Source organism: Peromyscus leucopus, chromosome X (genome assembly GCF_004664715.2).
Source record: "Peromyscus leucopus breed LL Stock chromosome X, UCI_PerLeu_2.1, whole genome shotgun sequence".
NCBI lineage: Eukaryota > Metazoa > Chordata > Mammalia > Rodentia > Cricetidae > Peromyscus > Peromyscus leucopus.
Window position 1 is genome coordinate 83,893,790 of NC_051083.1, and position 14,497 is coordinate 83,908,286.

Here is a 14,497-nt window from a genome sequence, read left to right on the forward strand (position 1 = left end):
TGTTCTCAGGATAATACTTAGTGACCTTATCCTAGCATAATTGCAGAGTATCTCTACAATTGTAAGTGTCAAAGTCTACCTCCTGGAAATTTTTCTGTTTTCCTTCACTCATAGAAACACACACACACACACACACACACACACACACACACACACACACACACACACAATTTCCTATGAGATCCAAGCAAAGTCTATGTGCACTAATTGCTAATGGGGAAAAAAACTCAAGTCACTGGATACTCTACTTTGAACTTGCACATAGTCATGAGACTACTTAGAGATCTAAGTCTAATTTTGGCCTCCTCTGTTTCTCTATATATGTGTATGTGTAAAACTAGTCCTTGCTTATTTTTGAGAAATCCACACAAAATCAACCCTTCCCTTTTAATGTTCTTTACATATGGAATATGGTTATCGTTCACTTGTGGTGGAGCTCTTCAGAACTGGTGCATCTTGCAGAATTGAAGTTCTGAAATCACAACAGAGCCTGTGAAAAGCACCATTCACCTTTCTGTGACTAAGACTGTTTTTGATACTCTGTGCAAATGAAATCATACAGTATCTGTTCTGTGTAACTGGCCTGTTTATTTACTCTAATGTTCTGACAGTCCATCTATGTTGTCACATATGACAAAGTTAACATCTTTTTCAAAAATAATGTTGAGCACACTCAGGGCTTGGGATTTATAATACTGAGCTGTCTATAGTTTCTATTCCTGTCCTTTCAGTTTAACAAGTAGCTTCAAGTTCAGATATTTGAATTGCCATTTCTCATTCTTAGGCAACTGAAATGCCAGTAAGGCAAATAAGCAGGAGGTGGTAAGTTTATACACTGGTATAGTATTCTAATTGTGAATGTATACTGCAGTGTCTCCATGCTTTTATTAGCTCACCTAGGTGAAGGTTGTACCGTAGCCATAGGGATTACTGCTTCAGTGAGCATAGGAGGGCAGTTGCCACCTCAATATCCTGTCTTTTTCTAGTTTTCTTTTTTTTAAAGTCCAATGTCTGTCTTTGAATTGCACATTGATGATGAGAACATTTGTGATTCCTATGAATGCCGGGTAAACACAGGAAAACTTCAACTACATATGAGCATATATTTTTTGAGATATCAGAAACCTCAAGAAAGTAAACACATTACATAAATCTGCAGCTAGCTCTATATTCATGCCAAACAACACTATGAAGCAATTTTGTTATAGTTTATTTTTTAAGCAGAACATTTTTACAGCTACATTCTTATCTTGCCAACAAACAAAAAGGAACATGGCCTTTGGAAGTAATGCTATGGTATTTGAATAGATTCTTCCATGTACAAAGTCTTAAAATGTCTTCAGAATTAGCTAATGTCATTTCATATTAATACATATATTAAATTGATATCAGAAAAAATAGAACCCACTAATAACTTGGAAAAATAATTGATTCTTTCATGTATACGTGCATATAAATGCATATATGTTTTGGAAGCCTTAAGGAATAAAGCTTTCCTGAAGTATATTAGGACTATGTTACAAAAAATACTTTCATAAAGTAAATTAGAAGCACAAATAAAATTTCTCTAGCAAAAAACTCAGTCCCTGAGTTGGACCAGAATAAACTATCATCTATATTGTATAAATTCAGGGAATCATTCTGAAATGTTTGACTCTCATGACTAATGTATTAGATTAAAGATCTTTATATTTTGAAATGCACTTCCTTTCAACTATACAGAAAGTTATGGTAACTGAGGAAGACATCAAAGTTATGTCAAAGATTATTATAGGATCATCTAGGATAATTTAGATAAGGTTATAGCATGAATAGATTCTGATAAATGACCATAGGTCTTCAAAGATTAGGGAACTAGGAGTTGGAAGTTTAGTGGCAAGCCTTACAAACAGCCTAAATTGAAACAAAGTAAGAGTCCTCAATAGGCAGTTGGGTTAGAAAATATAGTTGTCTTTCAGTGAGTGCTTTTAATTTATTTTACAGGAACATTTCTGTCTTTGAACAAGTTTACTCTAGGATAAATTCTCATTGCCATGTGCTTAGAAGTTCCTTAAACGTGTTCGTGCCATCAACTGCCTTCAATCTAGAATAGAAGGATTACATAAATTAAGCAACCAGTTTAAGTAATATATTCTAATATTTCCATTTGAACAAGATGCGTGTACCTGCTAGAAATGTAGTTCACTTGGTAGAGTGACCAGCATTCAGGAAGCCCCTAGTTTGATTCACAGTACTAAGTAAAACTGGATGTGGTGGTGTACACCTCTAATTCCAGCAATAGAGAGATCAAGGTCAGAGGGGCAGAAATTCAACTTTCCACTATAGCAAATTTGAAGCCAGCCTTGGCTCCCTGAGACCCTACAGTGTGTGTGCGTGTGTGTGTGTGTGTGTGTGTGTGTGTGTGTGTGTGTGTGTGTTGTATACATACATACATATACATACATGATAGATAGATAGATAGATAGATAGATAGATAGATAGATAGATAGATAGATAGATGATAGACAGATAGATATGGATATAGATATAGATATATGGCTCTGGAGCCATCTTGCTCTGTTTCTTTCTCTTCTGAATAAAACCTTTTACCATACTCACTTTTTCCAAAATGGTTGTTTCTATTATACCTTGATATTTATGCAGTCTGGTGTTTTAAAACAAGATTGAACCATGCAGAATTTCTATGGTGTATTCTTGGTTTTGCAACTGAACTGTGGGAAATTAGTCCTACAGATCAGTCTACCCATGACAAAGGGGCAAGGTAGAGATCTAGATCTGACCTAGTTTTTAAGGCTTTACAATGCATGAGGTTGTCTTTTCCCACTTGTTTAGTTTTTTCTTTTTTTTTTATAACTTATTTATTTATTTATTTTTGAGTAGAACCAAAACTTACTCTAAGCCACAGTCATCCTATGGTCCCCCCTGCTATGTAGCCCCCCCCCCAGTTCTGTGGGTTGCAGTCTGATTGTTCTTTGCTTTATATCTAGAATCTACTTATGAGTGAGTACATACCATGTTTGTCCTTCTGGGTTTGTGTTACTTCACTCAGGATGATATTTTCTAGTTCCATCCCACTTGTTTAGTTTGTTGGTAGTTTTAGATAAGCAAATAAAATAAACAAGAATGGTAAAGTACAGCCTGAATTTGAAGATGGTATGGTAAGATTGATATTGGATCCAGAGTAAGCACCTAGCAGGCTAACACCCTAGCATTGCAAATGGAACATCAAGGAGGGAGGGAGGGAGGGAGGGAGGGAGATAATAAATACATGGAAAGCTAAACATGGTTGTACAACCCTGTAGTCCCAGAATTGAGGAAGCAGGGGCAAAATTTTAGGTTGGAAGGATGTAGAAACTGGTCCCTGGGTTCAAATCCTAAATCTGCTTACTATCTACATGACACTCAGAGAGTCAGTTGGTCTTCCTGAGAATAATTTCCTCAAGGATAAAATGGAGGTAATAATAGCATACATGCACCATAGGGCCATTTGGAAGGGTGACATAAAAAGCCATTTGTTAAACATTTAGTTAAGTACCTGGTTCATTATCAGAGTTCATCAAATATCCATTGCTTTACTGCTGCCATTATTTATCTGTGTCTCAACTCTAGTGGATAAAATCAGTGAAGTTGAGTCTTACCATTTCCTTTTCTTTTTTCTACACACTCCTTAGCAATTGTTTTATACACTCTGACCATCTGATAAATAATGCTGAGAGCTGAATGTGAGCTAATATAGAGGTAAAACATAATCTAATTTATGCCTGTCTATGCATACTATTAATTCTAAATAATACATTCCAAAGTATATCAATCTCAAAAATATATAATCATAATTCTTCTTTAATTCTAAACATATGGCAGTCTTGGTAGTTATGACTTGATTAACACGATTAACACTTGTGCTTTCGAAAACTACCTTTGATTCTGTGTGATATTTATTGTAAGTAATGAAATATATTTCTAATATATATTTATATAATATGTAGTCTCATATGAGTACTTACAAAGTAGAAAGTAGACCTACTATCACTTGGACAATGTTCTGTGTTTCATTAGACCTAGAAGTTTTGGTTGTGAATTTTAATTGAGATAGATGCTGATGTGTTTGAATGGAAGTTGTCTGACTATTACTTCCTTTAAACTATTCAATGACATTTTTCCTCAGGGGAAAAAAATCTAAAAGTCTCATAAAATCTGGTCCCTACTTGCTTCATTAACTATTTTCTCTCTTCCACTTGCTTCATGGGCTTTAATATTGTAGACATTAGTCCTTTTTGTGTTCCTAGAATATTGAATGCCTCTCCTTCGATTTTCCTGCCCTTTCTCAGTGCTCCTTCAACTGGTTCTTCACATTCAGCTCTCAGCTTAAATTCCATTCTTCCTGGAGCTCACTTGGTAGCCCAGGCTGGCCTCGAACTCACAGAGATCCGCCTGGCTCTGCCTCCCGAGTGCTGGGATTAAAGGCGTGCGCCACCACCGCCCGGATTAAATTCCATTCTTAAAGATGCATTACTATTCTTGTGCTCTATATCTGTCTCTCCCAAGTTTGAGTTTTATTGTACCTAAATGTACATTTATTTGGCAAATTATGATTTTTAATCACTTTCTTTGATTTACAACTTTCAATATAATTTGTAATTATTTGTTCCAAGTATATTTATCTCTAGGAAAGCAATGACTTTTAAAATTGATAAATGTGTTTTCATTCTCTAAAAGATATTTGGTGCATAGTAGGTCCTTAATCAATGTGTTTGATTAAGGGAGTAAAGAAATTACTCTGTGGAGTATCTTAAGTGACCAGAGATAGACTGTCACCAGGCATGGTTGCATACAGCTTTAATCCCAGCACTCTGGAAGCATAGGCCAGTGGATCTCTGTGAGTTTGAAGCCAGCCAGGGCTACACAGTGAGACCCTGTCTAAAATCAAAAGCAAAGCAAAGCACACCTACAAACATAGATTGTCTTCACAGGGAGGTTGAAAGAAAAACAAAGACAAAATTAAACAAATAAAGAATAGAGAAAAGAAAGAGTACAGGGTGGAATTCTTCTGATTGTAAAGAAGCTGATCTTAAAACATTTTTTAAATTCTAGATTTTTCAGTCTATCTGTGGAAAAGTCTGATTATTATAAAATATATCCCCCTGGCACTACATTTTTAAAACTTAGAACTTGAGCTCAATATCATACCCAATGCTGACCATATTATTAATGTTACATATTTTAAAATATTTGTCAAGATATATTCACCTAACAATATATAGTGTTTAAGTGATTTTTCAGCTAGTTGCAACAATTTTAAAATTTTAAAGATTTTTAAATTCAAAGAATTTTAGAGTTAATTCTTTGAAATACTAATTTCTAATTAGAAATTATTGAAGTTATATGGAAAAATCATATTTATTTTTAGCATTTAGAGGAATAGTTCTGATGTTATAAAAATTAGAAACACTGTTTTTCAATAGAGTCTGCATTTATTACATCCTTTTATTTAAATGGGCAATTATATCATGTTGATAACTAAAGCTTGTGTGAAGGTTAAGTGGATCTCAAGTTGATTTTTCCATGTTCTCCAACAATCCACCAGTAATGATATTTAATACTTCAAGCTTTTATTAAAATTGTAAGTAATAATGTGCTGCCTACAAAGATGAAAATTTTAAGAACTGATTTGACTCAATTAGCCACATGATATATAAACTCCGTCACCCCCAGTGCTCTGCTAATGCTCGTTCTACTTAGAATAAAACAATTTTTCTCTAGGAATAATTACTCTGTCCATCAAAGTTAAGTAAAATGAGAAACAGTTTTCTCTACCTCATCTGATGAAGTAGTTCTATGTTTCCACTTGGATAGCATCCAGGGATTGGCACATAGTTTCTGGTCCTCACCCCTTATATATCTTTTTGCTTTCTACCACCACTCCCTGGGATTAAAGGTTGGCTTTCTGGGATTAAAGGCGTGTGTCACCATGCCTGGCCGTTTCCAATGTGGCCTTGAACTCACAGAGATCCAGAGGGATTTCTATCTCTGGAATGCTAGGATTAAAGGTGTGAGTGCCACCATTTTCTAGCCTTTGTATCTAGTGGCTGTCTGTTCTCTGACCCCAGATAAATTTATTAGAGTACACAATATTTTGGTGAACACAATACCACCACAGACCCAATTAGTTTTCAAATTAATAATACACTAAAATGGTTAGCATCTCAACTGCTGATGTTTTAAAATGCTACATACACATTTAAATCCTTCAAAGAACATTTCTGTGAGGGAGAGCTTGATATGATTTTAGTTCTCAGCTTGCTTTGTTGTTGTTTTGGTTTTCTGAGACAGGGTTTCTCTGTGGAACAGCCCTGGCTGTCCTGGAGCTTTCTCTGTAGAACAGGCTGGCCTAGAACTCAGAGATCCTCCTGCTTCTGTCTCCTAAGTACTGGGGTTAAAGGCATGCTTACCACCACCTGTCTAGTTCTCAGTTTCTTAAGTAAGTTCCATGCTTAAAAATTCAAAAGGGTTTTCTTTATGATGTACAAAGAGTTTGAAAGTGGCCTGGTAAGAGGAAAGGAGTTTGCAATTACTTTTTCACTCTCTCATATTTGGTTACTTTATGTTTTGGCTCTGTCCCACCTCACCACCATATGAGTATATTTAATGTGGCATGTAAATTACCATGAATTATCCTCATCATAGAAAGTTCATTGCTTTTCCAGGGTTCTTCTCTAAATCAGGATTTTCAAATAGATGGAAGAGGACATTCTATCTTTTGAACCCAAGAGAATATATTCCTCACAGAACCCTAATCTTTAATATTATTAGAGCTATGGTCACTTTTCTGTAGCATCTAAGCCAATGTAGCCGGATGTTTGAGAACAAATGCACCTTGGTGGTGTCATTCTTACCAATGTCTTCGATGATACCTGAGAGAGCTATGGCAGAATTTGTAGTATAGTTACATGGTGTGCCCATCACCAGCCTTCCCACTGCACTTCCAGGCACTCTGAACATGGCCATCTGCTTCTCTTTGAGTGTTCTCAAAACCTAGTTTAGAGCAAAAATTTTGGCCTAGTCAAATCATTCACAGTATTCTACAGCATATTTTCTAAAATCTGTTATCCTCAATCCTAAATAATCACATGGAATAGGAACAGTTTAGATTTCTACTAATAAAATACATTTCTGACTCTCTCTATAGACACATTCCAGTTAAGGAAATACTTACTTCATATTATGAATAAGTAGAAATTGGCAAAGTTGCCCCAGTTGTCCTTGGACCCTTCTCTTATCCTCCTGCCTCAGCTTCCCTAGTAGCAAGGATTGCATGAGTCACCCATTACATACACCAAAAAATGTATTATTTTTATTACATTTTATTTAGTTAGTAGGGAGTATACAAACATCATACATATGGAAGAGTCTGAGGACAAGTTGGAACAGTTGGTTCTTTCCTCCTAAGTATCTACTGTGATGACATTCAGATCCAAATATGCTACCTTAATCAACTCCCAGCAATCAAGTTGAACTTGTCATTCTACTATATGAAAAGATCTAGCTCTTATGTCAGAGGCAATTACTTTTTTTTTTAAATTTATTTTACAACACCATTCAGTTCAACATAATAGCCACAGATTCCCCTGTTCTCCCCCTCTCGCCCCCCTCCACCTCCCCCACCCCACCCCCCATTCCCGCCTCCTCCAGATCAAGGTCTCCCCCGAGGACCGGGGTCGACCTGGTAGACTCAGTCCAGGCAGGTCCAGTCCCCCCCTCCCAGACCAAGCCAAGCATCCCTGCATAATTCCCAGGATTCAAACAGCCAACTCATGCAAAGAGCCCAGGGCCCGGCACCAACACACAGCTGCCTCCCAAACAGATCAAGCCAAATGACTGTCTCACCCATTCAGGGGGCCTGATCCAGTTGGGGCCCCTCAGCTTTTGGTTCATAGATCCTGTGCTTCCATTCATTTGGTTATTTGTCCCTGTGCTTTATCCAACCTTGGCTTCAACAATTCTTGCTCATATAAACCCTCCTCTTTGTGGCTAATTAGACTCCCAGTGCTCCACCAGGGGCCCAGCCGTGGATGTCTGCATCCAGATTCCTCAGTCCTTGGATGGGGTTTATGGCACAACTATCAGGGTGTCTGGCCATCCCATCACCAGAGTAGGTCAGTTCCTGCCGTCTCTCGACCATTGCCAGCAGTCTTTTTCGGGGGTATCTTTGTGGATCTCCGTGGGCCTCCCTAGCTCTCTGCTTCCTCCCCTTCTCATGTGGTCTTCATTTACCATGGTCTCCTATTCCTTGTTCTCCCTCTCTTTTCTTGATCCAGCTAGGATCTCTCACTCTCTTTCCCTCGACCGTCGCTCTTCATTGTTCCCACTCATGACCAGGCTGTTCATGTAGATCTCATCCAATTCTCCGTGTCTTTTTTGGGGTCCCGTTTTCCAGGTAGCCTCACTGGTGATGTGAGTAGCAGTCCAGTCATCCTTGTTCCACATCTAGTACCCTCCTATGAGTGAGTACATACCATATTTGTCTTTCTGAGTCTGGGTTACCTCACTCAGGATGATTTTTTCTACATCCATCCATTTGCAGAGGCAATTACTTTTTATTCTAATCCTGTATGGATGAGTGACTTAAAACTGTCAGAGTAGAATTTCATTTCCTTGAGAAAAGGTTGTTTTGAAAAGAATATGGAACATAAACATAAAATTAGTTATAAACAAATGTCAATTAAGGATGGTATAATTATTTGTAATATTAGGATGTTAAATTTATTAAGGGTCAAGATTAAGGCTTTGGTCATTATTTTATCTCTGACAAGTGCCAAACAATACCTTGAATTAGTTGTGATTCAAAAATTAAATTTTATAAGTAAAATAAAGGCATGGAAAGGAGTAACACTGTACAGAAAGAGCTGTATAGTTTTATTCTTTATTCTCATTTTTGGGGGGCTTAGTTTTGGTTTTCTTTTTTTTATTGATTTTTGTTTTTGAGACAGAAATTCACCGTGTATCCATGGGTGGCTTGGAATTCTGTTTATAGATTAGGCTGGCCTTGAACTCACAGAGATCCGCCAGCTTCTGTCTCAAAAAGTGTATGCCACCATGACGAGAATGCTCAGTTTTTGTCTTTTAATGTGGAATCCCATGGAAGATTTTGTGGCATGATTGTGATTCTGAAATATTTCAGAGCTAAAATATCCATCCCTTTTAGAGAATAGTAACTATAGAGGTAAGTAAGGCACAGAGGCTGGGCTGCTTTTGATTTGTTATTGCAAAGATACACTCTCACAGATTTTTGTAACTTCTCACTTTGGAACATAGACGTTCTGAAATCAGGTTTTGGCCTATAAAAACAAATTGGTAAAATTATGTATCACTACACAAACATATTTTAGCCTCCAAAATGTGTGTTAGGATAAATGAGGCAGATAAGAACTTTGCCTTTCTTGTTAGCTTTCGCTTTTTCATTGGTTTACAGAGGTTGAGCATCCTGAAATATCCATTTTAGTAATCTGCATTGCAAATAATTGCACATAAGTGATTCATTCTACCCAGTAAGTTTCTGGCATGAGTCTGTATGTTTTCTTTTGTGTGTGTGTGTGTGTGTGTTGGGGGGTGGGGAGCAAGGATACAACAATCGCTTTTAATTCTGTGCTTAGAAATAAAGACTGGTGTCTCATTTCTGCTCCACTGAAACAGGCTGTTTAATATATGAACACAGTGTTAAAAGTAAAAATTATATGGTGATAATTTTTAATAATAAAATCAAAATGTATATGAAGCATGTGCATTTTATGAAAAAGGGCAATTATAAAAGTATTCATTCTTTCAGTTCTATTAATGTCACAATAGACTTGAGGGTTGAATGATTTAATTACACTTGTTAGCAGAGAGTGAGTGCTAATAGTTAGTAGCATTAAAAAGACCGTAGATAAGTGACATCTCATTTTCCAAACCTTGGTGTACACTGTTAAGTGTCAACTCCAGAGTAATTTTAAAGAAACGACTTGATTTCAGCATTGCTTCCATTAGTAAAACAAAAGTGGTATGCCAATCGAAAATACATTTGGACCCATGTTAAAATTTTACTTCTGTAATCATTAGCCATTTTGAATTAACTTAACTCTAATTTTGAAATGTTGATTTGGCTTCCTCTTTTCTTCATAATTATTTCCTTACTGTTCTCTAAATCACTCTTCTGAATTAGCATCCAACAGTTACCTAGCCAAAGAGGAAAGACCAGAAGCAAGTACTCTAACATATTCATCATACTTACACCACACCTAGAAATTTTAGACAGCTTATTCATGGTTTTGTAATTATTATTCATGATAGGTTCATTTTTTTCAATTTATCTTTAATAGTTCTAAAACAGTATTTTAGATAGATAGATAGATAGATGATATATGGATAAATAGAATATTACATGAAGTTTTAATTTTAGACATGTTCTTAGCACAGTCTAAACTTGAATCCGTGATGATAAAGATGAGCCATCACATGGCTTTTTACATTTTATGTGACACTAGATATGACAGAAATGAAAATGCCAGTGAAGGATCACTGTATATTTAAGCATAAGGTTTGATAAAGAATGCATAGTCATGGAGAATCATGAGTGAGAAAATAATAGGATGTAAAACGGGAACAATTCAATATGACACACTCAGGTACTTCTATATGATGTTCTTTAGAGGCAGTGGCATCCATTTCCTACAGGTGCAGAGTGGGCATTTCTGGATTGAAGGTCTTATGACTTCTTCAAGAGGTAATTCAAAGAATTCTTTTTCTGGTTGCTTTAGAGGAAGAAGGTAAAAGGAAAGTCAGAGAGACCTTTCTTCCTTCTGTTCTTTCCCCCTTCATATGGACTGTGTACATTTTGTATATATTTCTGCATGTATATACACACACACATATAATAAATTCACACACATAGAAATGGAGATACTTTTCTGATATGCATACATCTATGTGGTTTAATTTAGCAAATATGTTCTAACAAACATGCCTCCATGTTATACATTAAATATTTTTGTCCAATTGAAAGATTTTCAAACTTGTTAAGCAGTATGACTATAAAAACTCTTGTAATGAATTGTGCGACACGACCTGCACACCCCATACTTCATATATTGAAGGCCAGACAGTCAAGTCCCTCAGAATTGGAAGTTTCTCAGAATGGGCTATATTTGAAGAAAGGGCCTTGAAAGAGGTCATAAAGATTAAAAAAATATTAAGTTATATCTTAATGCCACATGGCATCTGTCCTTTTAAGAAATGGGGATTTGAACACACACAACCAAACAGGTGAACAATTATATGAGAACACAACAAGAAGGCAGCAATCTGCAAGCCAAAGAGAATTCTGATACCTTTCACTCAGAATTCTATCCTCTGGGTATATGAAAAATAAATATATTGTGTTGTTGAAAGCACCCTGTATGGGGTACTTTATAATGACAGTTCTAGCAAACAAATATATATTTACAGAAGCAATGGTTTTTATCAAGTCTTGACACCTAGTAGCTGATCTGAAATACTATTGGATCACATTCCTTAACACAAAGTTACAGCTTTGCAAAGAATGCCAGAGAGCAATATGAAAAACTATCTACCATGCACAACAATATGGTGAAGCTGTATGAGAACCTGGGAGAATACTTCATTTTTGACCCGAACATGGTAACCATAGAAGATTTTTTTGGTGATCTCAACAACTTCAGAAACCTATTTTTGGTGAGTAATATACTTTAAAACATGGTGAGTCCTGTTGTTTGTTTCTAACTTGTATTGACATCTTTATATATCTAATGACTGTACTGGTTTCATGTTATAGATCTTTATCCCCAGCAGGAATTTCATTTAACAGCCAAATTATTTGACATTTGAGGTGTGTTTCTGTCACTCAAACAGTTATTTATTAAGTGGGACTCTGTTAATCAGTGATATTGCCCCATAAAATGATTTGATTTGAGTAGGATAAGAATAGTCTTGGAGGAACCACTTCTCCTAGTTTTTGAGATCCAACTCAGGGCATATCTCAACAATTTAACCAACAACTCTGGTATTAATACAAACTACACCAAACTTTGATAAAACCGTAATTGCTTTTCATGTCTTTGCTGAAAAAATAAAAGGTTGGCCTTTGACACTTAACAAAGATACATATTTAATTTTTCAGCTCACTCATAATTAGTATGTGATCTGATAACAATAAAAGAGCTTTTAACAAGTAGACAAACAATTTTCAAAAGGTAAAAGTTTTAAAGATAATATGGATACAAAAACCCATGAGCAACACTCTCATCTCTAGTTTCCTTTTCCATAGTTCAGGTCAATTCTAGATCTCAATAATTAAATGAAAGATTCCAGAGGTAAACAACTCAAAGGTTTTAAATAACTTTTATTAGAAGACATTGCTATAATGGATTTCTTTCAGTATTATTGTTAACCTCTTACTGTGGCTAACTTAACTGACATGCAAACTTGGTGTGAAACTTACTGGCAGTCTTGAACTTGGTTTCGTTCATGTAACCTCTCTGACTATTCATTTCCTATAAGCTATAATGTGCAGATGAAGGGTATTATTATTCATTCTCTGACCATTCTTTCAATTATTTGTTAAGAATCAATTTGATTTGATGTTCTGAGCCAGAAATAAAGGGAAGAAATAGTTTGTCTCTATTCCATGAGTACAGGCAGTACATGCATTAGAATTTACTGTGTCCTGACATAAAGTAATATGTTAGGATATAGTAATAATACAAAGTAGGGTGAGCCTGACTCTTCCTGTGAAGGCCAGAGAAACCTTCATAAGGACCTTGACATTTGAGCAGAGTCTTGAAAAATCCATAGGAGTTTGAGAAGCAGACTTTGACAAGCATGTTTAAGGGTTTTACACCTGACCTATAAGTCAAAGACGCCTAAATCAACATCTCCAGCTTCAGTCTATCGCTGATGCTCACCATGTTCCTGTTTCATGGTGAGCTTAATGTGATTTCAGTCTCTCAAGGGAGAGAAGAACCCCGAAAGAAAGTCAAAAATTGGAATCGCTAGAAGTTCCCATTTTCTTGTGCTTTGTGTTTGGCCTCAGGGTTCTTAGCGCTAAAAGCATATTGGACTGTAGATGGAAGCAATAAAATACTAGTAGTGCTGAGAAGAAAATAAGAGTTCTGATTCATGTGCTACCAAAAATGACTTCCAAATGAGCTCAGAGTTTCATCTTGGGAGATCTATTTGGCATGTGTAGCACAAACAAAATGAACATACCAAAAAAATAAAAGCTTCCTCAGAGAGAGCCATCTTCTCAGAGATAGGAAATACAGAAATAAAGAAAAGGAGCTGATATTATGGATTAAGTCCTTTTTCAAAATTTTAACATTCAAATGATGGAAAAAGAAGTTAGGTAATATCTAAGTGATGGTGCTCTATTCGTTATTAATGTCATTCATATTGTCTATCACTCAGCTAGTAAATATATCAAAGGTATTCAAGATGTAGATTTATATGTATATGATATATATAATTAGATACATCTCCAAATTCATAATGTAGACTGTCTTTTTAGTTCTTTTACCTGAGATTTCATCAGTTTTTAAAATGGCATATAGGCAGCATTAATTAATGCCCCCTAAATTCAGATTGCATGTTTTATGGAAGAAACTCAATTCCATATTTATGTACTGTCTAACCATCCTTTTGCTTATTCTCCTTTATGCTTCAGTCACTCTACTAGTTCAAAGAGTTGACTGCACAAATACTGTTTTTTTCTTCAGAGATATTTTGAATAGAATTATTCAAAACCAGTGAGCCTTATATGTTTCACCACCATACAATATAAAAATTAATTTTAGCTGTTGGAAAAGTGTTTTGAAGCACATATTTTACCTCAATAACTTTCATAGCTTCAAATAAATTATAGAAAATACTTCTTTTCTCTTTTAAATCTGTCAGTTTCCTGCTGCTTCTGTCTGTGTGTATGATTTTTTTTAATAAGCAATATGTTACCCAGGCACTCAATAAATATTTGTTGTGTGTGTCCTCATTCTATACCTCATATACTAGAAATATAGAAATAAAGCTTTGTAACGTTGTTAAATGTATTGACCGAACTTAAAAAGATGCTTTTATAACTATTAATCATTCCATCAGATTTTTCCCTCAACAAAACAAATGTGTTCAACAGTTTATTTGATAAATAAACTGAAAAACAGCTCTTACATAAGCATTAAAATGGTGACGTGTTAGGAGGCTAAATGGCATCAGGTAATCATGGAGTTTTATGTTCTTGTACAGTAATACTACTTCTGAAATGTTTTTCGACTTAGTCAATTTTTTTTCTAACCTTATAGATACTATTTTAGTTTGAGCCCTCTACCATCTCTCAACTTAACTAATAATAATGACTGTATTCTTTCTATATTAGGAAAAATCAAATCTGGAAGTTAGAAGCAGAAAAAGACCAGCACCTCCAGTTCCTAAGAGGTGCTGGAGTTTGGCAGAACAG

At 35.6% G+C, this 14,497-nt stretch overlaps 1 protein-coding gene across 1 annotated transcript in view; it reads left to right on the forward strand.

The window, feature by feature from the left end:
* Positions 1-14,497, forward strand: part of LOC114696996 (protein diaphanous homolog 2-like) — a 761,266-nt gene that overhangs the window by 540,803 nt on the left and 205,966 nt on the right. Inside the window, 1 exon segment of the mRNA XM_037199207.1 lies at positions 11,563-11,727. Within this exon segment, the coding sequence (XP_037055102.1) occupies positions 11,563-11,727 (165 nt within the window).